The sequence below is a fragment of the Podospora pseudoanserina genome, chromosome 5 (genome assembly GCF_035222485.1).
Source record: "Podospora pseudoanserina strain CBS 124.78 chromosome 5, whole genome shotgun sequence".
Lineage (NCBI taxonomy): Eukaryota > Fungi > Ascomycota > Sordariomycetes > Sordariales > Podosporaceae > Podospora > Podospora pseudoanserina.
In genome coordinates this window covers 4,016,461-4,042,707 of record NC_085924.1, presented here as the reverse complement: position 1 = coordinate 4,042,707, position 26,247 = coordinate 4,016,461, and the positions used below count along the sequence as shown (strand labels likewise).

Sequence of the window (26,247 nt, the reverse complement as noted above, 5' to 3'; positions counted from 1 at the left end):
TCCAAGACAGTCAATTGGGTGCTTTAACTGTGGAAGTTGGGGCGATTCGGATGCTGAGACTGAGAGATCGCACCGAGGAAGTGACGGGGGCGGCTTGATTGTCGGAATTGCAGTTGAAATGAGCGGGAAACACTTGCTTCTTTGGTGTAGACCATAAGATCATACGTCCGTGTCGTCAAGGTTGCCAGCTGAGATTTGGAGACCGATTCAGAAAGACGGCAGGAAGCGGCATAACAGAAAACCTATTCCGAAAACCGGGAACCGCCTCTTTGGAGGAAGCTGGCAAGCTAACTCAGGAAACTGCAAAGGGTCCTATATTTATCAATAAAGTCAAAGGTGGCATCACCGCGCCTGCTGGGTCACCCGTTGTATGAGCTGTTCCCCACCCTCCTGATACCAATAATCGCGGCAGGATCAGTTAAAGCTCTTTCCACGTTTCCAAGATCCCACAGCTCCCAACCCTCCATCGGCATCAACGGAAAGCAGGGCACGGATCAGTCGCCACCCAGCTGGGATTCAAGATCCATGTCAGTAGACGATGAACCGAAACTAGATCAAAAGCCTGGCCGGACATGACTGCCTGCTGAGCTGTTCTTTGACAAAGGGACTCAATTGCACAACATAGGTCATTAAAACCTGGATATTTACAACTCCTCACATACTACTTCCACTTCAGGGGTCCTCATCACCTTCCATTCTGGCCTGTTTCCAATGATTAGCTTGACCCAAACGCAGGTCCAATGACTGTCCACTTACGCGGATAGCACCCTCTCCACCCAGTTCCCTGACCAAACCACCCTCAAACTCTCTGGGGTAGCTGACACGGTCTGGGTAAACCTGCTTGACGGTGAAGACAACGCCGAGGAAGACCACAATGAAGGCGCCAAGCTGGGCGAGACCCTTGCCAGGGCTGATCCATGTGTACTCGTAGGTGGAGAATATGCCCAGAATATCGTTGTCTTCGTGAACCGGCTCGCCCAAGTTTCTGCGCTCCTGCTTGTCCCACCAGTCGGCGTGAGGGTCACGGAATTGGCGCTTGACACGGGGAGGGTTGATATAACCGCCGTTCTATGCTCCTGTCAGTTTTGCCGGCCATTCTCAACCCAGAGCTCCTCCTCGACCTCCTCAACGCACCATTTCGGGATCCTCAGCCGCAGTCAGCTTGGGGTAGTCGGAGTCGGGGTACTTCTCGTCAAGCTTGGCGCGGCCGACCATGGACTCGGGGAGGAAAGTTCGGGTCTGAATGAGGGGGAGTCGGCGAACCGCAAGGGCGGCAGTCCGGAGGGGCGCTGCCCGCACAATTCGACTGGACAGCATCTGTGAGTAGCGAGTTAGCATATGTGTCGAGAAGAGGGTGAAAGGGCAAATGGTGACATGCCGTGGCGTTGGGGGTGCCGCAATGCGATAGTGTGAGGTGAGGGCTGATTGATGACGATTGAGTTTCGAAGCTCTCCCCCAGAGGTTTGGCCTCGTCGTGGTTGGAGCTGTGAGAGCTGTGATTGGCTGGATGTTGCTGTTCAGAGGTCACAAAGTGGACACCTCAGGCAACAATGCACGCAGCCCACCAAAAAGAAGCAGAGCAGAGGCCAAGCCAAGCCCACGGCGCGCCCTCGCACTGGGCGGCCGCGGCAATCGCCTTTCAATCAAGCTTGGTCATGAGTTGGAATTTTTTGTCGGCTCTCAAAAGTTTTGCTGACGACGGGCTTTTTCGACACTATTCACGCCGCAGCAACCACCACAGCGGCCTGGACATGCTGAAATTCCGACACGAGATTCCCCGCGACCGTCCCGTTCGCCTGACCTGTTTTTCGGCCTGCCAGATGCCAGTTTCGTCGAGCTCTCGGCTTTCTTTGCCTCGCGCTGTCCCTTGTTACTATGACAGAGATCGCGTCGCCGAGCCCAACACACGCTCTTCCGCCTGCCACTAACGGCGACAACAATGGCCACCACCACCATGCCGAACCATCATTCACCAGCCATCCCGAGACCGTCGACCTCGACCTCGAACCCCCAGAGACGAAGGATTCATCCAGCGAAATTAGTGAATTCGAGGATGATGAACAGGTCCTGGCCAAGCTCGATCAGATAAAACAAAATGCCATCAACCAGGCTCCGAAAAGCAACGGCATCGACCATGCCCACGACACCCCGTCCACCGATGATGAGCCACCTGCCAAACGTCGACGAGTCCGAGATACGACCCCAAATAATACCATCAGGAAGCCCAAGGTCGAATCCCCGCCATGGAAGAAGGTTGAGGCCGAAGGGCCAACCAGGTTGATAGCAGAGGATGGCCGTCGCAAATCGGGGCGCATCAACCTCGTGAATCTGGAGCAGGACAAGCGAACGCCACGGGGAAATAATCAAGCCAGTCCTCCTCGAAGAGGGCGTGGGCAAGCTAATGGTTCTGCAAGTGCAAACAGCTCAACCCCCGCTTCGGGAGGCGCATCGAAGCGTCCGATACCCTCCAGCAAACACGCAGCATCCAAGGCTTCCATGTCCAAACCTCCACCCCGGAAATCGATGACCCAGGAAGTCCGATCGAGTGCACGAAGTCGTCGACGATCCACATCCCCAAGGCGACCCACCACGCCTACGAGGCAATCACTTGGCACGCGCCGCTCCACGCGTCGCCTTAAAGATAATGACGATGACGATGACAGTACCTCCCCAGCCGCTATCCGATTCACCCCCCGTATCAAACTCCGCCGCCCACCCCTGACAGAGCTACCTTTGGTCCATCGGGACCAAGCAAATCTACGACCAAAGCTCGGCCCGTCTTTCGAAGAGTACGTCGTGCGAGCAGCCAATATTCCTGTGGAAGAGGGAGGGCTTTTGATCACCGCCGAAGATGGTCCTCGATACACTGATAAGCTCGTGCAAGAGGATGCCTCCATCATTTTGCGGGTCGAGAAGGAGGTAGAACCAGGCGGGTTGCTGGCAGAGGAGAGATGTTCGGTATTCGAGCCAGAAGCGGAGGAGGAACCACCACGGCAATGGGCACATCTGGATCACCTTACAAGGGCTATGAGCAACTTTCGTAAGTTGATGCTTAATGAGCAGCAGCGACATCGTGCCACAGCAAAGAGGATAGCCCTTGCATGCGAGGCTGAATGGAGGCGGCGAAATCCGCAACCCAAGACAGCTGAAGAGATTGAGTTTGAGGAGCGAGAGAAGAGCAAGGCACGGTGGAGGCAAGTTGGGAAGGCAATAGTGGGGACATGGGAGAACGTCAGGGTAGAGGTCAACCGTCGACGGCTTGTGGAATGGGAGGCTGAGGAGCAGCGACGCGTCAAGGCTGCGCTGAACCAAGCAGTCAATTTGTCGGAACAAAAGCTGCAAGCCAGGCAAACACAGTACGATGCTGAGGAAATGTCAGGCGAGGACGACGATGATGACGAAGATATGGACTCGGATATGGATGACGAAGAGGACATCTCTGATGTTTCTGAGTCTGATAAGGGTTCAGAGGCTGATGATGAGAGCAACATGTCGTCGTCGGAAGATGATGATGATAAGGAATCTGTTCTGTCCGATGAAGGCTTGACGCAAGACCAACTACGTGAGAAATACGCCAACCTACCGGTGTTGGAGTCAAAGGAGGTCGATGATTCGAAACCAGACATGGGCACAACGCCGGCCGACACTCCACATGGTGGTCCAACTGATATGGACACCAGCGATGAATCGGTAGACATGGATGACGACCTTGGCTCAAGTGAGGAGGAAGAAGAAGACGAAGGCAGTGAGGAGTCGGATGACGAACCTGCTGGGCTGCTATCCTTGTTCTTCAAAAAGTCTGAGTTGAAGAAACTTGAGGTGGAGGCTGCGCCTGAGGAACCCTCAGCTGAAGGCGATGGAGATGTAGAGATGGCCGACGTTGATCCTTCAGATGCCCCCGCGCCAACGGAGGAAGGGGATTCTGTGATGCCAGATCTGAAAGAGTCAGCATCTGAGTCGATTTCAACAGCTGCTGAAGCAGGCGAACCAATGAGTGGTGTGTTGGCAGAGGTTCTGGTAGAGAATCCCCAGTCTGCGACAGCAACTGCCACTGCTGAACATCCACCACCACAAGTCGACGTGTCCGCCACTAAGTCTACAGCGTCAGTGTCTCCAATACCTCCACCAGTTGATGTACAGCCCGTTGATGAAGCTCGTACCTTCGCCAGCCAAGCACGGCCAGTTGCCACCAGGGTCAAATCAGAGCATGATGTCGATGTGTCGATGGTAGACGCACCTATAGTAGACGAAGCCCTCGATGCCCAGTCCATGGCAGCCAACCATCACCATAGCCCCGAGACGGAGCCAATGACCAATGCCCACAGTGTATCTAGAAGCCAATCGCCAAGGACATCCAACGACACCAAACCAACTGACGCAGAAACGCCTGTATCGACATCACAGCTCAATGCCGCAAAATCTGACAGCAGAGAGCTCACTCCACAGCAAGATGCCCCAAAGACAGAAATACCCTTTCTGCTTCGTGGAACGCTGCGTGAGTATCAACATCACGGGCTGGATTGGCTGGCAGCCCTATATGCCAACAACACCAACGGAATTCTCGCCGATGAAATGGGCCTGGGCAAGACCATCCAGACCATCGCGTTGCTGGCGCATCTGGCATGCCATCACGAAGTGTGGGGTCCACATCTCGTCATTGTCCCAACAAGTGTCATGCTCAACTGGGAGATGGAGTTCAAGAAGTGGTGTCCTGGCTTCAAAATTCTCACCTACTATGGTAACCAAGAAGAGCGCAAGAGAAAACGACAGGGGTGGACCAATGATGACGTGTGGAACGTTTGCATCACATCATACCAAATGGTGCTCCAAGACCAACAGGTGTTCCGGCGCAGGCGATGGCATTACATGATTCTCGACGAGGCTCACAACATCAAGAACTTCAAATCTCAGCGGTGGCAAACACTGCTTGGCTTCAACACGCAGGCTCGTTTGCTCCTGACGGGTACCCCTCTGCAAAACAACCTGACAGAGCTCTGGTCACTTCTTTACTTTCTTGCCCCCCCCGAAAATGGCGAGGGAGGCTTCGTTGATCTCAGGGAGTTTCATAATTGGTTCTCTAGGCCAGAATCACAAATTCTTGAGAGCGGACGAGAGCAACTGGATGATGAAGCACGGGCTATCATCTCCAAGCTCCACAAGGTCCTTCGACCATACCTCCTCCGCCGTCTGAAGGCCGATGTCGAGAAACAGATGCCGGCCAAGTACGAGCATGTCGAGTTCTGTCGTCTTTCCAAACGCCAGAGAGAACTCTACGATGGCTTCTTGTCCCGGGCTGACACCCGTGAGACCTTGTCATCTGGCAACTACATGTCTATCATTAACTGTCTGATGCAACTGAGGAAGGTCTGCAACCATCCGGATCTCTTCGTTGATCGCCCTATCATGACTTCGTTCCGCATGCAACGTTCTGTTGCAGCTGATTACGAGATCAACGAGCGTATTGTCAGGAAGAAGTTGTTGGCCGAGAAGCTGATGAGCACAGTGAGCCTCAGCTTCCTCAACATGATCCCAACACAGTACGAGGACATGTCCACGTCCCATGCCGATCGCATCGCTCAGCTTAGCGCGCTCCGTATCTTTCCCGATCTGAGAGATGCGCAAAAGATTCGGGCCAACAACGCCTACCATAACCTGGATCCAGCATCTGTCAAGTCAAATATTGTGTATCTTGAGAGCGCCGCCCGGTGGGGTCGGTTTGAAGAGCTTCAGCATTGCGTCTATCTGAACGCCCTCCGTCGTCAACAACGTCCCATTTACGGGAAGCGTCTTGTCGAGATGCTAACGCTCGACACTCATCGTCGACCATACAAGCAGCGACCAAAACTCCCTCAAAAGATCATGAGCTGGTTTGAAGAGGATCTGCACTTCTTGCACAGTGCAATCCCTACTCTTCAACAACGAGCAGAGTCGATGGAGACGACCATCACCAAGTTTGCATGTGTCACCCCGGCAGTGGTCACTGGTGATTTGAACAGGTTCCTACTTGGGGAAAAGGGCATCCAAGCATTCCAGGAGGCAGATATGAGGCTTTCAGCACCAGTCAAGTATGCTCCCTACATGCCCAAAGAGCGGCCTGTTGATCCTTGGCACGAAGCCCGAATGCGCCTCAGCATCCAGTTCCCCGATAAGCGTCTCCTCCAGTACGACTGCGGCAAGCTCCAAGCGTTGGACAAGCTCCTGCGCAGGTTGCATGCCGGCGGTCACCGTGCACTCATCTTTACCCAAATGACAAAGGTTCTCGACATTCTAGAGCAGTTCCTCAACATTCATGGCCACAAATATCTGCGTCTTGATGGTGCAACAAAGGTTGAACAGCGTCAAATTTTGACGGACCGCTTCAACCACGACACTCGAATCACTTGCTTCATTCTTTCAACCCGTTCAGGCGGTCTTGGTATCAATTTGACGGGTGCCGACACAGTCATCTTCTATGACCAAGACTGGAACCCGGCCATGGACAAACAATGTCAAGATCGAGCTCATCGTATCGGTCAGACCCGCGATGTGCATATTTACCGTCTTGTTAGCGAACACACCATCGAAGCCAACATCCTCCGCAAAGCCAGCCAGAAGCAAATGCTCGACGACGTTGTCATTCAAGAGGGCGAGTTCACCACGGATTACTTCAACAAGATCTCTGTTCGCGACGTCATCACCACAAGCGGAGAGATTTGTGCCAACGAAAACGACGTTGCCGCCAACGCCGCCATGGATAGGGTCCTTGGCGGCGTGGAGAGCACCAACCCGCGCAACGTCGGCCGTGTACTCGAGCAGGCAGAAGACAAGGAGGATGTCGCTGCAGCGAGGGTGGCCGAGAAGGAAATCCAGGAAGATGAGGCTGACTTTTCGGAGCAGCAGCCTTCTGGGGTGTCGAGTGCAAGGAATGGTACACCGCGTGAAGGGACGGAGCCACCGACATCAGCAACGACGAAGCCGTCTGGTCTTGGGCTGTTTTCTGAGTCTGCTGATGATGGCGAGGTTGCGGAAGTGGAAGAAAAGGAGGTCGAATACAATGCTTGGGGGGGGAGGATACAGACTATTGACGATTATATGCTCAAGTTTATGACGGCTGCGCTGGAAGGGACGCCGTTGGATCTGCCAAAGGATAAGAAGAAGAGTAAGAAGAAGGGGAAGGATACAAGGAAGAGGTAGTGGTTCTTTTGACAGACATGAGAGAGAAGAGCGCGTTGGTTGTATGATATGGATTGAATATTCTTGTCTTTGTGTTTATGATGGAAGAGATATAAAGATTATTGAGTATTGTTATTATTATTTTCTGGTTCGGCATTGGAAGAATAAAAGGAATGGAAGAAAAAGAAGGTGGGGTGTTTTGTGTATCACATAGATGAGTGAATTGGGGGTTGGAGGGGGGGGTGGGGGGGTAGCATTACTATATGGGATGAGAGTTTTTGGGGTATTGTTAGGGGTTGGTTGTTTAGACTGAGAGGTTGGGTTTTGGTAGAGTGATAGCGGAAGGGAGGGGGCTGAATAACGATTTATTAACATATTGCCATATTTTCAAACGAGGAATAGGTGGGGAGGGGGGTGATTGAAAAGGGTCAAAAATAAATCTCAACACTTTTTGGGGGCAGGTGATGCCTCTGCCTTGAGTGCAACTTCACGTTATGTGATGGTGCCAGAGAATATGTCAACACAGTTTGTTATTCACCTGAGTTTGATATGAACATTTCGAACACGCACAGAATATACCCTGTTATAGGTGAGCGAGGCAGGAAAATACCTTTTGCTGGGTTCCCGTTTCTTGCTGAAATCGTTAGCGAGCGGTACCGTATGGCCGTTGTTATGGGTGGATGTGGAAGAATGGCATGGGACTGGAAAGGGATGTTTTCGTGGCTGGGTGCAGTGAGAGGGGAGGGAGGGACAGGGCTCTGGTGGCATGTTGGTAGGAAAGAGGAGCACGCTTCTGATACGTCGGTGGAACATGCTGTATGAGACAAATGCTCTTTGAGGAGTCGTTGACGTGATACTCAAAGATCAGGCGTGTGGACTACCGGTTGTGTGTAGGTGCTGGGGGTTGAGAAGGGAGAGATGGTGCTAGGGGAATGCAGGAGTTGTTTGGACTACTTGTGTGAAGGTGGAGGGGGAAAATGGGAGTTCTGATGTGTTAAGTAAGGTAAGGTATGTGACTTGTTGACGGCCCAGGTTTGGTTGGGCCAGTCCCAGTGGCCAAGTGCTCAGCCCCAACCAGGTTCTGAGGTTTGACTGCCTTACTGAAGCTCCTTCACCTGTGTTTACCCCGCATCGTCTTTCCCCATCATCTCATATCGCAATGTTTTGTGTCATAAGATGGCGGACCCTCTTAGCATTACAGCATCGATTGTCGGCATAGTTGCTGCCGCATCCAAAGTGTTGAGCCTCCTTGGTGATATAACCGATGCGCCAAGATCCATCGCCGACCTGCTGAATGAAGTGTACGATCTCCGGCTCATCTTCTGCAATCTTCAATCATTCATTGACCGAACGCGACGATTCGACCCAAGCCGACTAGCCCTTATACAGCTTGGCGACCTCGTCGCTATTCTCACCCGTACAGTCATAACCTTCTCTGAACTCGAATCTATTGTGCGGCCGCTTTGTGACCGAGAGAAGCTGTCAACATGGCAACTTGTGAGCTGGAGATGGCAGCAAACTGCAGCCCTGCGAGTTTTGACTCAGCTTCAGCGACACAAGACATCACTCTCCCTGATGCTCCAGATATACCAATGGCATGTGACCTGCCCTCTATGGTTAAGAGCTCTGCTGACAGCCGCCTCCATTAGTGTGACTAACCTTGAGGCACGCCAGAAAGCCGGTGCACTCCGTGATCATCTTGAACAGGAACTGGATGATAACCAGGGCTTAGCTGACAGATTGGCTGGCATGGAATTGTCACCAGAGCTCGAGGAGATGAGCACGGCGGTTTTCGACATGAATGATGCGTCAAGTGCTCTTCAAACTCCCGGAGACAGACAGGACCCGACTACTGCCGATCTTGAGCTGGCCAAGACTGGTGTGATTAACACCGACCTCCCACTAAACACACCTCCAGATCAGGCATCGACCAATGAAAGCGAAGATGATGATGGCATGACAGACTCCGAGTTCCAGCTATCAAGAGCCTTCGAAATTGTTCTGTTCCGAACCTGGGTATATCGTCGAAACGAAAGGGAAATTGTAGACGGGGTCAGCACCATCAACACCACCAGATCGCGGGCATGGTCGATACTATCCGGTATTACACTGTCCAAAATGTCAACGCTCTCGGTCGTCAACCTGCCACTGACGCAGCCAGAGGTTGAAAGATTCACAAGCCTTGCAAGCAGGTCGCTTGAACTTCGAAAGCCCGCCCCTCCTACCAGGCCATCGAGAACTGATATAGCGATTGACCCACGGCTTGTACAAGAGCTGGAAGCTTTCCCGAAACGCAGCCCGGCCTTTTGTGAAATAATCCCCCCGAGGGGTAATTGGGTAAAGACAAACCTTTCTTGAGGCACTGTTCAATACGTTTATACTGACGAGTATTCAGAGGGGTTATTTGGATGCGACTATCGTGGGGCCGGCAAGTTGAACGCTGGGGTTTTGACTCAAGCTAAAATACAACCACTAACTTCTAACCAGCGCGACAGTCCCTACGCTGGGGGTGTGTTCATCTTCAGCCTGCGCTTCCCGATCGATTACCCTATGAGGGCACCAGAAGTCAGGTTTCTAACGCGGATTTACCACCCGAACATCACAATGGCTGGAGATATCAACCCTCCTGTTACGGGCATACCATGGGTCCCAACCACTACTTTGTCCATTAGTAGGTCCTGAAACTCTTACTTCCGTGAACTTGACATCAAGGCTAACTCTGTAAGTTGTCGATACGCTGCATCAATTACTCCAAGAACCGCGGATTGATTTCCCGCTGAACGAGGAGATTGCCAGGGTCTATGAGACAGATCGACAAAGCTATTTAGCTACAGCTCGGCAATGGACCAAGAGATATGCTAGTGGGACTTTTTCTGCATAGATTAAAAGTTTCATTTTGTCTTTGTATATGTATATTCAACCGCAGACATACGAGTTTGACATGAAGTTATATATGCTTCATGCTATTTTGCTGGCAGAATACACCGTATTAAAAGACATATTCACTCTGACTGGCTTCAGCTTCTACTCTTGTGACAGTTCTATGAGGAATGTATGATCTCAACCCTCAAATAAGTATGTGCCACGAAAGCGGTGTGAACGGGGAGGTCAATCCATTCTTGACAAAATAAGTGATTATGTTGCGGTAGCAGATGCTGCGTCAAACAAATGAGCTTCCCATCAGGTGCACTCCCGCTTGAGACACTGAAGTCTCCGGTCTATTTACCTAGCTAGTTACCTGGTTGCTCCAGCGATTTGATCAGGCTGAGGAAAGAGCAAAGTGGGGAGATTCGAGCCACGAGCTATTTGCAGGCAGGAGCGATGCTGAAGGGTATTTGCTCTTTCCTTCTCTATCCAGTCTTCAGGCAACAGGTTGCCTGTTAATTTGAACCCCACAATTTGAATATTTCTCAAGATCCGAGCACAAACCTTAGCTAAACATCTTGCAGTCTCGATCATCATGATCGTCTTCAATTTCTGCCGTCAGGCATCGCAACCTCACCAGCATAAAGAAACCTTGCCGTTCACGCTCTATTTATCCTACCTACCTCATTCGTCGATTCCTTGACATCTGCAACGCGACCCGGTATCCTCAATCATCTGTGCCACCCTTCGGTCACTGGTGCGAGATCCAGCGCCGCAGCACCTCCCGGAAACATTCAGCGGTGGAATTCGTAAGTCGCTCCATTATTATTGGAAACTGCTTACCATTCTCTAGTTTTCATTATTGATATGTCCCTCGATTCATGACTGACTCCTTGTCGCAGACGGCTCCGCGCTGCTCAGCATCACAGCATAGAACCGCACAATGGATGTGGAAATTGATCATAAGGACGTAACGAGGTTTCGTGTGAAGGAGCTTTTGGGGCTTTTTTATATCCTAGAATATGGGTACAAAATCGGTACTTTCGTGACTTGTGAAACGAGTTTCAACGGATCGGCAGTCAATTACCAACTCTCTAACCGGCATAGCATGGAGCCAGTGACGAACTTTCTTCTTCAGCGCGACATACACAGTACACATCCGGTCGTCTTTCATTTTGAATTGGAGACAAAACCTTGGAACATCTACGACCGGACACCTAGCAAGATGCGCGAAAGGGAATGCAGACGCCAAGCCACAGGTTTTGTGAATGAAGAGATGCCTTACATGGAGGATATCCAAAACCACGCCGACTTCAGCACTTGGCAGTGCAGTTATTTTGAGTCTCCAGGACCACATACGAATTCCCAGGTGGAAGTCCTCATCACCAGCGTCTACCTTGCAGCGGAGCAGAGGTTGCCCTCCCAGTACGACATCGACTTTTGGGACGGTATCATGCATATACTTCAAGGAGAAACCAAGGACGTGATGTCGGCATTCGACGAGTGAGACCAAAATCCTCGCGCGGACTTTTCTTCGACAGGTCTCAAGGACATAGAATGCGCACATGGCGCGATTGCATGCTGTCAGCTGCTACAGCATTTTCCGGAGAGTCCTACCACCGCGTTGAACAACCTGAGGGAAGTGCTGGCAAGTTTGGAACAGCAGTGAAGTGAAGATCAGGAAAGACTTCGACGTGCTGCTGAAGCCGGAGCTGTGGTGCACAAGCTACGGCTTCACTGTCACGGTACAATTGCGTGGCGCACAATCGATAGTAGTGAGACGTTCAACACGTCCTCGTTGTTTGCTAACTTCTCCAAGAGTACTGAAATGGTATTGGGGCAAGTTTGGAACAAATACGTCTTGGATCTAATATCTACCACCCAGCTGGTGTTGAAAGATGCTGCCGAACAGGCCTCACAAGGGGCAGAAGGACGTCTTTTGAGGGTTGAGGCAGGGGAGTGCATCTTGTAAAGGCTTGGAAATATAGGAGAGGCTTTGCAAGAGATGGAGAGTGAGCGGAGGAGGGTGCAAGACGAATACAGCGGCAAGATCGACGAGATCACTACCACAGTGAAACGCTTGGAGATGTTCGTTGAGAGCATGAACAAGACATCGGGATAATTCGAGTGTGCCCATGGCCTCACGAATTCGCCTTTCACGGGATACGGTTGGTAACTTCTGTAACATTTTCCTAGACAAACACTTAAGGCAGTGGAAATGCAGGCATGTATGGAGCAATTCCTCTTCAAGAACTGGATCTGCCTCTCTCGGTGATGGCGATACAGATGCCTAGAAAGGGGGCTCAAAGCTCGTATACCTGCCAAGCACTTTCAGGTAAGGTACGAAGTGCAAACATATATTTACCGAATGCCTAACATCGACATGGCGAATTGCAGAGTGGACTTCCAGCCCGTGATACTGGATGTATCTTGTGAGTTATCCCGCAGGCTCCAAAGAAACTCACGGTTTCAACAATCCCCAGGTCTGAACCTCTGATCTTCTTGTCGCCGGATACATCACTGTGAAAACCCATCTGATTACCGTATGTCGAGTACAGGCCGATATACCTACCCCTGAATCCGATGAAACATCTGCAAGTTACCGGTAGATCGTGTATCTGCTCTGGGCAACGGTGCGATGGTGCAACCGGTCGAGGCGAGATGGGACTCTACGACCCACGTGCGTTACGTGCTGAGATTTTGTTTCTGCTGTCTCAGATCTGGCAATTTAACTTGCGGGGTCGAATAGATTATTTCAACTCTGTCGAGGCATCTTCAGGCGAATCTCGGTGCCGGGGTCCACTCACGGCCCCGGAGGATGGAGTCCGGGGATATGCGGAGGCAAAGTGGAGCTGTGGCCGGCCGCATTCCGACGTTGGTATCCGGGGTTTTAATCTGCCGGAGGAGAAATGTGTTTTTTGATCGGGCTGGTGGATCACCCGGGTTGACTGTTGATCAGTGCAGGGAGGGCATAGCACGAGTAAAAATAGAGATTGGATTGTGGGGGGTGGTCGGAGTCTAGAGTGACGTGACTTTGTGAAAGGTTGTGTGCTGCTGCAACGCAACTCGACCCGGGCTTTTGCGGAGCCAAAGAAACGAGTAAACTTGTGGAGTGGTGACACTGTGATGATGTTGTGAGATGTCAGTGTTTACAGCGTGTTGGACCCTGGAGTCAACTCTAGCGAGACACTGGAACTTGGACCTTGGACCTGATTTTGGTCACATCCCTCGAGATCAAATTCCCCTGAGGGTTTGGGTCTGTGCCACATGTGCCATGCTCGGCGCTCAATAGTTCAGATCACAAACAACAAAGAAGAGATGACGATACTGGGTTGGCTGGCCGCTCGGATCGGTGTGATTTCGGGTCCGCTGTCCGAGCAATCCGCAATCTGGCCTATCAAAGTCAGCAAGGCTGCCTTTTTTGCAAATTTGGGGTGTTATTGGTTTGTTCTTCTTTGAAAGACGGGGCAGCCGATGATGGGAACGAGTCATCAAGCGAATGGGAATCGTGTTTTGGGGGGCATCTCGGCCTGAACCGCCAGATTCTGAGGCGCAGTGCAGTGCAGGAAAAGAAGAGCATTTTCGTCCAACATCTTGGCGTGGCCATCAATCACCTCTGACAAAAATGTTTCCGAAGAATCTTCGTCAAAGTTCCATCAGAGAAAAAGGATTCTGGAAGTTCGACCCAATGCAACATCTCGGTCTGCTGAGATGCGATGGATGATGGCCGAGAGCAAGCAAAGGGAGGAGAGAGGTGCAAACAGAAGTTTTCCAGCCGCGCGGATCTGTCCCTAGCGGCATCTTAGCCATCACCGAGACCGAAGTGCTGGGATTTAGGGGATTTTTGGGGATGCAGCTGGGGCAGCATTGCAGAAGGAGGCGACTTCCGTTTGCGACAACATGTCGGTTTCAGTCACGCTCTGTGGAACGTCACTGTTATCAATCAGTTCCATTTTCTTGAGACGCCCTTACTAACACACCGCAATCGGTCCAAAATTCCCCCGTTTGGTCGCTTACCAATTCGCTCCGGAAGCCTCCCCACAGAAACTGTCCGCTTCTTTGACAACTCTCCAGCCCACACGTCAACAGCACCGTTTCTTTGATCCTTGGAGCCCGACCCTACGGATACCTGCCCCACGTTCCGTGACACCTGGACCTTGCCATAGGTCCAAGTCGCTCAAGTCCCGGGCGTCTTGTCTCGGGGACCTGCAAGCCGGCAGGCGTGAGCACTTTCTCGCGATGCCCGTCTCGTTTAAGGCCCCCAAGATGTCTTGGTAGCAAGCCACCGCGATCATGGGTCGGAGTGCGGTCCAATTCCTATCTCCAGTGGTACATTTATCTCCGGTCCGCTGAGCTGACCGCATTGAAGGCACAGCGCCCAGCTTACCTACCTACGCTCGGCTACTTTCCCCTACTGTAAAAAGGCCCCCTGCGGCACCCGGTACTTTTTTTCTTTCACAGTAGTTAGACAGTCTAAAGATATAACAACGTCAGGGTCCCGCCCCGAGATTCTGGTCTCTCTTTTGTCCATCTGAAACTATCTCCACTTCCCCCATCGTCCTCAGCAACCTTCATCTATACCCCGCAACTCAAACAGCACTCGACACACATTGGGAACTGCACCATGGCTAGTAATTCGCTGGACAAGCCAGCGACGGACGGGCTGACAGCCGAGTCGCAAGCACCGACCGTCGCCCCAAGTTCCAAGAGCATATCAGAGGACGAGAAGGTTTCCAACTCTGGGGACAGGACAGACATTGACGCCGGCTCTTCAACCGATGCGACGGAAAAGGTCTCCAAGCAACCAGAAATCACCACATCAGCAGCTGACAATGAGAAGACGGACAACATTCTTGCCAAGCACCCCACCGCCGTCTCCCAAGCTGGCAGCAAGAAGCTCGAGCCCTCCAAGACAAGAGAAGATGGCGAAGAGTACCCAACAGGTATCAAGCTCGCCGCCATTGTCACTGCCCTGTGCCTGAGCGTCTTTCTCATGGCACTTGACAACTCGATCATTGCAACTGCTATTCCCAAAATTACGGATCAATTCCAGAGTTTGCCAGACGTGGGTTGGTATGCCAGTGGTATGTTGTTCTCACCCTTACCTAGTTTCCCCTTTCACACGGCAGTCAAACTAATCTGTTTTTTTCTCACCAGCCTACCTCCTCACCACCGCCGCTTTCCAACTCCTCTTTGGCCGTTTCTACACCTTTTTTTCCATCAAATGGGTTTACCTCATCGCCATTTTCATCTTTGAGGTCGGCTCCCTTATCTGCGCCGTCGCGAACAATAGTGTTACCCTCATCATCGGGCGCGCCATCGCCGGTGTCGGTGCGGCGGGTATCTTCTCTGGTGCCCTCACTATCCTGGCTTACTCCGTCCCCCTGGCCAAACGCCCTATCTACACCGGCGCCATTGGCAGCATGTACGGTCTCGCCTCCATTTCTGGCCCTCTTATGGGCGGCGCCTTCACTGATCACGTCACCTGGCGCTGGTGCTTTTACATCAACCTGCCCATCGGTGCTGTTACCATCGCGGTGATCATGTTCATCTTCCCCGATCCAAAGAGGGAGATCAAGAACAATGACACGCTCGCGCAGAGAATCATGCGGTTCGATCCGTTTGGCACGGCGGTGTTTATGCCGGCGATTATCTGCTTGTTGCTTGCGCTGCAGTGGGGAGGGACGCAGTACGCCTGGAACAGCTGGAGGGTTATCCTGCTGTTTGTGCTGTTTGGGGTGTTGATTATCATCTTTGTCGGAGTGCAGATTTACCAGGGGGATTTGGCGACTGTCCCCCCGAGGATTGTCAAGAAGAGGAGTGTCTGGAGTTCGGGGTTTTTCATCATGATGATTGGAGGGGCTTTCTTGGGAGCGGCGTATTATTATCCGATTTGGTTCCAGTCAGTCAAGGATGCCACGGCGGTTGGGTCAGGGATTATGAACTTGCCCATGTTGATTTCGTTGGTGTTGGTTAGTGTTATTGCTGGGGCGGCGGTGACGATTTGGGGGCAGTATGTGCCTTTTATGATTGCGTGCTCGATCTTGTCGAGTATTGGGTTTGGGTTGACGACGACGTTCACGCCGGATGTGGGAGCGGGGGCTTGGATTGGGTATCAGATTATTATTGGGGCGGGGATTGGGATTGGGTTTCAGCAGCCGTTGATGGCTGTGCAGACGGTGTTGAGTATTGAGGATGTGCCGACGGGGGCGAGCTTGATCATTTTCTTGCAGACACTCGGGGCGGCGTTGTTTGTGGCGGTGTCGCAGAATGTGTTTACGAATAAGCTGGTGGAGAATGTTGCCAAGTATGTGCCTGATATGCCGGATCCGATGACGATTCTGCATGTTGGGGCTACGAGCGTGGAGAATGTGGTTCGGCCGGAGGATTTGGGGGCTGTTACTTGGGCTTTTAATGATGCACTGACGCAGACCTTTACGGTGTTCACTGCTTTGTCGGCGATTAGTATTCTTGGAGCAGTGTTTGTAGAGTGGAACAGCGTTAAGGGGAAGCCGGTTGAGATGGGGATGGCTTAAGGGGTGTTGTTTCGGTTTGGGTTTGGATACAGTACCTAATCTTTGTAATGTTTTCTTTCTGTGATATCCAATAGACGGTAGGGCGCAATGGTTAGGCAGGGCATGGGTAACAAGGCACCAGCTGTATGCTTAGAATTCACGGGACGAGGTTCATTTGATACCAGATATGAAGGCATGAGCAATCTCAACTTTTCTACCATCGAATCAGTATTTGAACATGGAAGCCATATGATGAATATTGACCCCATCTACCTGCTTTCCCTTAAGGTAATTCTCACCAAGTTATTGTTTACCTGGTACCTGCACCTGACCATTTTGTGGCCTTCTGCTTTCCCTTGGTATCCTTTTCCCTGCCTTCATTTTCCTCCGGCTCTTCTGGTACCATGACGTTGCAATACGGACAGTCTCGTTCCCATTCATTTAGCTTCTCTTCCACATTTTTCATCTGAGAACTTGTGCCCTCGGTGTCCAGACGAAGCAGGGAGAATTTCTCGCCGAGTAAGGTCTGCAGTCGAACAGGTATTTCATCTGTGAACCACATGGTCAGCCCTACTATGCGAGGGACTTTAAAGCAGGTAAACAAACGGGTATATATATTTACAAGTGGTAACATTGCTAGCAACTTCCTTCATCTGTGCAATAAGCCTGGGATTGACAACATACAGTTCCGATATACGCTGACGCCACGGACCCCATATAAATCTTTCCAAGGATCGTGGATCCGATGTATCGAGTTGGGACAAAGGTTCTTCAAATTCTGCCATGAGCTGTTGAAGGATGCGGGCGTTTCCTTGATCCAAAGGGTCCGCCATGATTTCCTCGATAATTTTGTTGTCGCAATTGGCGATAACACGGGGTGATTCCGTTATGTCTGTCTGATATTTCATCTCCTGCCACGGCTTCATGCGAACATGGATACCCAAGAGGGAGGAAGGTAATGCCAAATTGTAGTGTTTGAGTTTGGGGATCTTTGTTCTCTTGGCTATGTCATGAAAGGCTCTCTTCATGGGATTAGGGGGTCCATATGATTCGAGTGTCCCTAGGTCTTCCAGGATGCAGCAAGTATGCGTCAGGTCCAGTGCTTCAAACGTAAGAAACTGAACAAAGCACAGAGATGCTTTCTGGTGAAGAACGATATGTTCCATGAAATTTGGAGTATGGTGGGTCAGGATATGTCGCCAGAACAGGTCAGTAGGCGACCTATTCGTGCTATATCTGCTGAGGTATATGAGTACTGAAAGTGTGAAACCATACTCTTTCCAAAGAGATGTGAGTCCGGAGTAGCCACCCATATTAGGCGTACACCAGCACTTGCATCTCTCTCTGCTGTCAATTCGCAGTAATTTCGATACCATCTCCCATGCCAAAGGTGGATTGTAATGTCCCCCTCTTTGCGGTGGGGGATTACCCCAGCACATGTCGCTGGTCGCTGTGAGTCCGATCATAGAAGACATGTAGTGCCAACCGGTGGAATATCGATTCAGCCCCAGATTCCTCGGATCTCTCTGCCTCATGTCAAGACAGCCATGTCCATCCAAGCAACCTTTTTCGCTCCTCAACCTTGACATTCTCAACTTGCCGATTCATGCTGAACTCTTTGTCCAACCAAACCATCACTGAAGTCAGTCCAATATCATTAGAACAGTCGTAATCACGAGATCTGTTTTGCCACAGTACCGGAAAGTTTTGAATACCGATGTCAAGGCTGTGAAATACGGTACAGTACCACGCCGGGACGGAGAGATGGGAAGAGACCGGAATGCCAGCACTTGTTAATGCTTCATATAGTAGGGGGGCCTCTTTGTCCATCACCACACTCATACCCCAATCCCGGTATATCCTCAACTCGCGCTGCCCTAGTTTGACCAGTGACCTCCGCCTTTGGACTAGGTGTCTGAGGAAAAGATTGAAGAATCCTTGAATGATATGGTAAAGCCAAGAGGCATATTCAACTCGGACCTGGGCAATGCACCCTGCTGAGAAGAGAACGTCCGCGGACTTGAGATACTCATCATGCTCATGCGCTCGCCTTGCCAGGATCATGATTGGAGAGTAGCCTGATTCCGAACGTATGTCATCTGAGATTGTGTCGATGAGGCTTTTGGCACACGTTTGGAGGAGACACCGAAGTCCCTCTGGCCATTGTAGACAATAAAAATACTTGTGCACCCTCCGATTCTGTCGAGTGGTCCATCCCGATCACCCTCTATTGCCTTCATGAGCTGTTTTTTTGATTTCATGATGATGGCACGTGCGATAGGGTTTATGCCTGAACAGTTAAAATGAATATTTGGCGAATGATTCAAGATGTGATGTCTCATGGCTTCGATATAGGGACAATCAACGTTCAATGCGTTGTCGCACCCACCCACAGTCAAACTTGGGAAGCAGTGGTGAATGGGAGCTATGTGGTGATAGCCTCCCAGTTTCCGTATCAAGTCCTTCTCAGACATCACTCCTAATCTTTCCTTGGACCAAAAAATCATAGGTTCGTCATCCCCATCCTTGGCATCATCTTGATTGCGCCAACTTCGGCCGCGAGGAAGGCAATATTGCCCCGCCGATATGGACCGAACTTATGAATGAACAAGTCTGCAGGTCCGCGAGATACATAATCGGAGATTCTGAATCCGGCATCAGTCATGGCTTGGAGCTCGATATCAAGAAACTTATTATAAGGAAGATTCCACGAGCACATCCATGGTTTGAATTTTCACGGGGCTCATCTTGCATCCGCATTTCATCAGCTTCAACATCTCCGGATGCCGCTGAATTGGGGTGCAACATTTACTAACACACATACAATCCCCGTGGGCCAGTTGGATCTTTGGCTTACTTCGATCCAGGAATAGGACAAAGAGAAAATCACCCAGTCGGGTTCCTATTCCTTGGAGCTGGGAAACTGAGTCTTGCAGCCTGTAAGTCGCCTTGGTATCAGTACTCCTGCTGGGGAAACGTTTGGTTCGGATCCTAACACACCTGCCTCATTCAGGGCACCAAGATCAGGAATGCTGGAAAGCCATGAGGTCACGAGTTGGGGTCAGTGTTGCCAAGCTACCAGGCCAACAATATGACCGCATCAACGCCACAGGTGACCATTCAGGGGCCTCGGGTAGCGCCGCAATGTCAGGGGAACTTCTTCTGACGAGGGTACTTGATTTGGGAGTGGAAGGTGCTTCTAACATTAATAATCTGACTGTGTCAGCAGTTCGAAAGATGTGATCAGGGTCAACAGTCAAGGTGGTCACTGCGGCATCGGTACCTCTGGATTGATGCACTGTGCATCTTACAGGACGACGCCGACGACTGGGCTCGCGAGTCTGCGCGGATGGCTGCAGTCTACAGCCATGCCTCCTGCACGATCTCAGATCACACCGCTCGAGACAGCACAACCGGGTTTTTGGATACCAGCCTGAAACCTCCACCGACACTAGTACTGCGTTCACCCAGCTACTTCTTCACCCCCCATCGTACCATCGCCCACCTAACCATTCTGGGCTCTTTTGGCGATCAAGTTACGGGAAGCTTTCTCAACTGACGGGGTTGGGTGTTTCAAAACGGGTTCTGTCACGACGACTCTTACACTTTGTAGACCACCATGTCTTCTTCGATGATGCGGCTGGTCCGATTGCTGATGACATTATATCAGGGAGCACGCTGCTTCTCCATCCAGAGGATAGCAAATGGTCTGTGACCGATTCATTCCAGGCCTCTGTGGACTGGTATCGGCTCGTTGAGAAATATTCAAGGTGCTCCCTGACCTACGGAAAGGACCGTTTACTTGCGATTGCTGATCTTGCACAGAGCTTTAGCCAGATGAATGATCTCGGAGGATACATGCTTGGGCTGTGGGAGCGATCGGTTCACATGGGCTTGCTATAAATTAACGAAAGTTGGCGGCCAATTGAGAGGAATGGTGGAAAAATCGTTGTTAAGGAGGCATACAACGAGGCTGATGGGCTGACTCAGCAGCGAGGTCTCCATTGATGCAGATGCAGAGGACCAAAGCTGTGACTGCGAGTAGTGATGATGAAAGCACTAATAACGGATATGATGGGGACAAGCACTTCGAAGTCCCGCCAACGTTACCCTTATGGTTTTGGACATTTTGTCAGCGTCGCGTTGTCTAACCCAACACTCTTTCCGATTCGATGAAATCCGATCTCGTGGTAGCACGAGGTTCCATGCCCCTGGATTTCAACAAACTGCCAACCTTCCATGCTACCACCATGGGCACTGAGGTTCTTGTGTTAGAGGGCACGGTAGCTGAGCTGCCACTTGTACACGCCAAGGCCAAGCGGGATCAACAGGATGAACCGTGTCTGACTTCTGGAATGAAGGGAATATAATCCATTACGTCAGATGGCAATCAATTCTGGTCGTGGATATCTCTGGACAGCCGGACAGCTACCTCGGATGTCGTCACCTTTCCCAGGCTATCTTGCCTACGGATGTGCTGGCACGTCGAAACTGATAACACATTTGTGTTGCGGTACAAGACGACATATTACTTTTATACTGCTGGAGGAGGTTGGTGGTTCCCCGGGTCTCAGCCGCTATCGGAGGGTCGGTGTTGGTGCGACGGGAATAGATCATTGGGCCGGGGTTGGGCCGGGATTGGACGTGGAAGGATAGAAATTGTCTAGAGTTACGGCTGTCGTCACTATAAAAGGGACTTTTCAGTAGTGTTTGGGGAAAGGTGGACTGATCGATTTAGCAGTTTCCGACTAGAGAACTGTGTCCATGGATACTCCCGGTAACAGCTGCTCCATAGTCTCCTATTGTCGTCACAATGACCTTTCCAGTGTGCCTGGAGAGCTTTACTGTTTGGAAGCTCGAGTCTAGGATCCCAGCCACCAGGATCACTTGGCCCGGCACGGACTTGCTACCCGTCATCTGATCAGATTGAGAAGCGTCCAATAATGAACTAAATGACCTTGAAAAGTCACCAAGTTGACTGCAACTAATCACGATGGATATTCAATGGCAAGTGGCAGAACGAGCTGTCCACAATGCCACCTTCCCAGTCCCTCTGCCACAACAGGAATACCGTGGCAATGAACCCAGTTGTCCCCAAACCCCATGTCTCACCCCAAATCACTATTGCCGCTGTCAGTACATGTAGAACCGCCGATTGGGTATATATCTTCCTCAGGCACTTGACGTCTGGACGACCCCCCTTCAAAACCGCCTCATTTAGTCCTTCACATCCAAATATTCTTGCAACCAATGACTAATAAGCGATGACCCTGTGGCGCTTCATCACAACAACAGCAGTCGCGATCCTCCTCAGCACCTTGCACGCCCTTACATCACCTTCCCCTCTCCCAAATCTCCACTTCGCCACCATCACATCGACATGCAAACGCAATCACCATTTTGAATCTCGACAGTCCCAAGGACAACACGATGACCGGCAGGCGAGACATCCAAAGTGCAATTCTCAATATCTTTCCTCTATCTTGCATACCCTCAATACGCCTGCGACCGTCGAGAACGTGATCCCTGTCCCTGCGAACGGCTCCTATGGTGAAGGAGCCTCCGACCCTGCATACCCAGTGAACCCCACCAATCTCCCTCCGCTATGCGCCGTCACCCTCCGAATCGACTACTCCAGCACGGCGAGCTACCGTTTTGGGCTGTTCTTGCCTGATAAGCTCCCTTCGCCAAAGAGGTTGCTCGTGGTGGGAAATGGGGGCTTCTCCGGTGGTATCAACTGGCTTGACATGTGAGTACCGAGGTCCGATTGGTCCTGGCATCGCCTTCACCGCAATCATTGCATTGTTGATCGGTGCTGACAACAAGAAAACAGGGCAGCAGGTCCCCACCACGGCATGGCGGCCCTCTCGACCGACACCGGTCACAATTCGACTGCCCTCGAGACCTCCTGGGCAAATGGCCACGCCGAGAAGAAGGAACTCTGGGGCTGGAGAGCCATGCATGGTTCCGTTGTTTTGGGTAAACAGATCTTTCAAAGATATTACCAACAACCTGACCATGACAAACTCTGGACATACTACAGCGGTTGTTCGACCGGTGGCCGCCAGGGATTGCGAGAGCTACAGGAATTCCCCGACAGCTTCGACGGCGCACTGATTGGGGCCCCTGCCTGGTGGACAGCACGGCTGAACCCGTTCTTGATGCAGATAGGCTTGTACAATGTGCCTGCCGACGACTTGAACCCGTACTATATTCCATTGAACAAGTTCTCCTTGCTACTCGAAGAGGTCATCAGACAGTGTGACAATGTGGATGGAGTACAGGATGGCATTGTCAGCAGTCCTGACAAGTGCGAGTTTGATCTTGGAACCTTGGTTTGCTCAGAGTTTGGGACAAACATCAGTAAGTGCCTGACTGCAGAGCAGGCAGAGACAGCTAGGAAGGTTTATGAAGGGTGGCTATCCGAGGATGGGGAGTTGCTGTACCCTGGTTTGACACTCAGCTCTGAGAATCAGTGGTCGATCTTGTTGGGTGGGACGGTACCGAGCCCGTATGGCCTGGGGTATGTTAGAGATTTTCTGCTTGATAATGACGACAAGGAGTTAGATTGGACTAGTACCTCAAAGCTTGGGAAGGATATTATCGACAAGGCACAAAGACTGGATCCTGGTCATTCTTCAGCTATCCAGTACGACATCTCCAATTTCAAGGACCGAGGTGGCAAGGTGATCTTGTATCATGGTTTGGCAGATGGCCTGGTACCGGAGAAGGGGTCCTGGTGGTACTATAACAAGACCATTGACACCTTTGGGGGCGACCTGGATGGGGTACGTGAGTTCATTCGGTATTTCCAAATTCCTGGCATGGGACACTGTTTTTCAACACCGGATTGCAAGCCGAATGCACCATGGAATATTGGAGGCGCTTTTCAGGCAGGACTTATGGGGAGCGATACTTGGTCCGTACCGGGGTTTGAGGATGTCGACCATGATGCTTTGTTGGCACTGATGGCGTGGACCGAGGAGGGGAAGGCGGTCGACAAGCTTGTTGCCACGACTTGGCATCGGCCAACTGACTCAAACACGGGCGTGTTCATGCAACGACCCATATGCCCTTGGCCAGAGAAGGCTGTTTACGACGGGGTTGGTGATGTGAATGAGGCTGGGAGTTGGGAATGTGCTATGGAAAAGGTGGAGCTGGTGTCCGAATGGCAAAGGCGGGTGTGGAGAGCTAAAAAGGGGTGGCTGCCAAGCGGCTAGACAGGGATGGACAAGAGCTTATTTTGACATCACACGTCGATCGTCACGTTCACAACGTCTTCACCAAAACTTGGCTTTCCACACTGCACCTTTGGTCCTCATCAAAGGAAACATGATGCAAACCTACAAACCCACCACAAATAGCAAACTTGTTCATGATTTATACAGAACGCTTTTCAAGTCGGACTACGTTACCGTGGTACAGTGTACCATGTCATTTCATATGGAATTGATCTTGATCCTGTCCATGTGCAAGTCCCAAGACATCTGTTTTTTAACCTCTGTCCAACCTGTTATGGTTTCTATGCTCAGAGATCGATTGCCTAATACTCTTAACTTCCACTCCGAAGGCACTCAAAATGTATATCAACGTACGATACAAGTGTCCCAGCTGCCACACAAATACGGACTTTGCCATCCTGTATGCCTGTAGTCCCACTCCATGTGGCCGTGTGACCAATTTACATGTCTATCATAACCAAATTACCAATACCGTTGGAAATGGGATGGGAGGATGGTGTTGCCCCCACTCAGGGTGCCCACTTAGTCTTGAGACATCCTGGAATGAACACAACCCCCTTCAGGCCTGTCTGACATGACAGCAGGGTCTAATTGAAGAACAGTCACTTGCTCAGGGGTGTAAGTTTCTGGTGATGGTTGTACATGGATAACAATAGACTGCTAATCCCGGACGCTCAGCACAAGCGATACTAGGTCAACATGAGATCAACACGATGTATCACACCGAAGCACCAGTGAACAACATGGGGACGGGAGTAGATGCATTGGAGGCCGGTGGTCAAGGAAATGATCTGGGTGCAGTTGGGGTGGAAAGGCATGTGGCGGAGTCACATGCTGACCCGGGTTCTACGGGCTGGGAACAGAGTAATTACGGACAGGGCCAGGGTGGTCAATGAGATGAGCCAAGTCAAGCTGAACGTAATTCTGGTTCGGTACAGCTAAATAGTATCTAACCAGGATTGTTTAGAAGTACCTTCAACTAGTATCCCTTTCAGAGGTTCTGGATAGGGGTTCGTCACACTATGCTCATCGTGATCCTGTCGCTCCGCTCACCTGGATCACCGCGAGCCTTTCTCTACACTTTCGGTTGGTGTCACACGGCAAAAGCCAACTACCTGCAACCATGCCCAACAACACCGCCGATACCACCGCAAGGAGGGGTAACTGCACGTTGAGAACCTCTCATTCAAAGTGAGGCAGACAAACAGAGGCATGGCGGTTATCAAAGGAAGGCCACTGGCCAGGAGGATATCGAAGGACTTGGTGTTGGGCTGGCGACCTAGGAAAGTCACCGGCGGCGAAAATGAGGCCAAAAAATGGCCAAAATTGGTAAGCAAATTAGTATTACAGTAGTTGGTTGTTAGTTCAAAAGAAAACAGTAAGAAAATCCAGCCCTAAGAGCAAACCGGTGTGGGTCTGGGAAAACCTGGGCCCTTTGGTGCCCCACACTTAGCGATGGCTTGAGGCCAATAAGGGCACGGGCCACGCGAGGAAGGATAAAATACGCGTTTGGAAACACCAAGACTGTATCTCTTCTTCTTCTTTTCGGTATCACAGACTTCGAGGCTATTGAAGATTATTAGCCTGAATTGAACCATGAGTTCCAAGCCCTAATATTACAGCCCTTATTATATATAATCTTTAAATAATCGAAGACGATAATTACTGCACTACGACGCTATAGCGCTATCGCTACTTACCCCGCTTTCTTCCTTTATTGATGTCCACTATATTATTATTAGCGCCACCCTCAGATATCGTTAAAGGATTCGTTCTATTACCGTATAACCCTTGGGTTAACGACGACGAAGACTCCGACTTTACTATAGGAGAATACTCCTTTAATACGTCGCTTATTCCGCGACCCTTTATTCCTAACTACGCAGCCTATATTTCCCTTCCGATATTATTAGTCACGGTATTACTTACGTATACGACCGCTCGAAACCTATAAAAAGAATTCGACAGTATATTTATCTCTACCTATAATATAGCGGACTATCGCTCTCCTTTAGCCGAGCCTATCTAGGTCGACGACTATATAGAACTTACGCTCTACTCGCCTTAAGACTTTAAAGTTATTATAAGCGACCCTTTTAAGATCTAGCCTTTACTTAAAGCCGTCTATAACCCGGCACTATAGATTATCGAATTCTATCGCCGAATAAACAAGGCCTACGAAAGTATATAATAGTTTACTCGATAGTAATATAAGGAGCGTATTAATTATTAAAAACTTATATACTTTAAATAGTAATATAAGTATATCCGTAAATAATATATTATTTACGTTAATATAGTTAAGCTCGGGGTCCAAGTCTTTAAATAATAAATTAAGTACTTCCGTTAATAAGTTAAAAATAATAATATTACTTTTACGAACTAGATTTAGAAAACTATTATAATTATTATTTAGGACGAACGGTAGCGTTAATAAACTATCGAGTAACTTAGCGAAGTGGCTAACCGATACT

General features: G+C 50.6%; 6 protein-coding genes across 6 annotated transcripts; 5 read left to right on the top strand and 1 right to left on the bottom strand.

Annotated features, from left to right (window-relative positions):
* Positions 1–672: 672 nt before the first annotated feature.
* QC764_509940 (uncharacterized protein) lies at positions 673–2,518 on the bottom strand (the record flags this gene model as incomplete). The annotated part of the gene is made up of 4 exons (XM_062948249.1): positions 1,379–2,518; positions 1,135–1,317; positions 757–1,068; positions 673–702 (listed from the first exon to the last, which is right to left on the bottom strand). The coding sequence occupies exons 2-4, from the start codon at positions 1,315–1,317 to the stop codon at positions 673–675; spliced, it is 525 nt and encodes a 174-aa protein (XP_062799667.1). The 5' UTR covers positions 1,379–2,518.
* Positions 1,876–7,173, top strand: SWR1 (swr1 complex component; the record flags this gene model as incomplete). Its single annotated transcript, XM_062948248.1, has 1 exon — positions 1,876–7,173. The coding sequence occupies one exon, from the start codon at positions 1,876–1,878 to the stop codon at positions 7,171–7,173; it is 5,298 nt and encodes a 1,765-aa protein (XP_062799666.1).
* A 1,155-nt stretch (positions 7,174–8,328) lies between these two features.
* On the top strand, positions 8,329–9,320 carry QC764_509920 (uncharacterized protein; the record flags this gene model as incomplete). The annotated part of the gene is made up of 2 exons (XM_062948247.1): positions 8,329–9,168; positions 9,228–9,320. The coding sequence occupies 2 exons, from the start codon at positions 8,329–8,331 to the stop codon at positions 9,318–9,320; spliced, it is 933 nt and encodes a 310-aa protein (XP_062799665.1).
* Positions 9,321–9,702: 382 nt separating this feature from the next.
* QC764_0085910 (uncharacterized protein) lies at positions 9,703–10,033 on the top strand (the record flags this gene model as incomplete). Its single annotated transcript, XM_062940856.1, has 2 exons — positions 9,703–9,823; positions 9,879–10,033. The coding sequence occupies 2 exons, from the start codon at positions 9,703–9,705 to the stop codon at positions 10,031–10,033; spliced, it is 276 nt and encodes a 91-aa protein (XP_062799664.1).
* Positions 10,034–13,502: 3,469 nt separating this feature from the next.
* QC764_509910 (uncharacterized protein) lies at positions 13,503–16,737 on the top strand. Its single transcript, XM_062948246.1, has 2 exons — positions 13,503–15,101; positions 15,175–16,737. Exons 1-2 carry the CDS (start codon positions 14,642–14,644, stop codon positions 16,551–16,553), a joined length of 1,839 nt encoding a protein of 612 aa, XP_062799663.1. The 5' UTR covers positions 13,503–14,641; the 3' UTR covers positions 16,554–16,737.
* A 4,807-nt stretch (positions 16,738–21,544) lies between these two features.
* QC764_509900 (uncharacterized protein) lies at positions 21,545–24,547 on the top strand. Its single transcript, XM_062948245.1, has 3 exons — positions 21,545–22,281; positions 22,366–23,973; positions 24,096–24,547. Exons 1-2 carry the CDS (start codon positions 21,797–21,799, stop codon positions 23,750–23,752), a joined length of 1,872 nt encoding a protein of 623 aa, XP_062799662.1. The 5' UTR covers positions 21,545–21,796; the 3' UTR covers positions 23,753–23,973; positions 24,096–24,547.
* Positions 24,548–26,247: the final 1,700 nt, after the last annotated feature.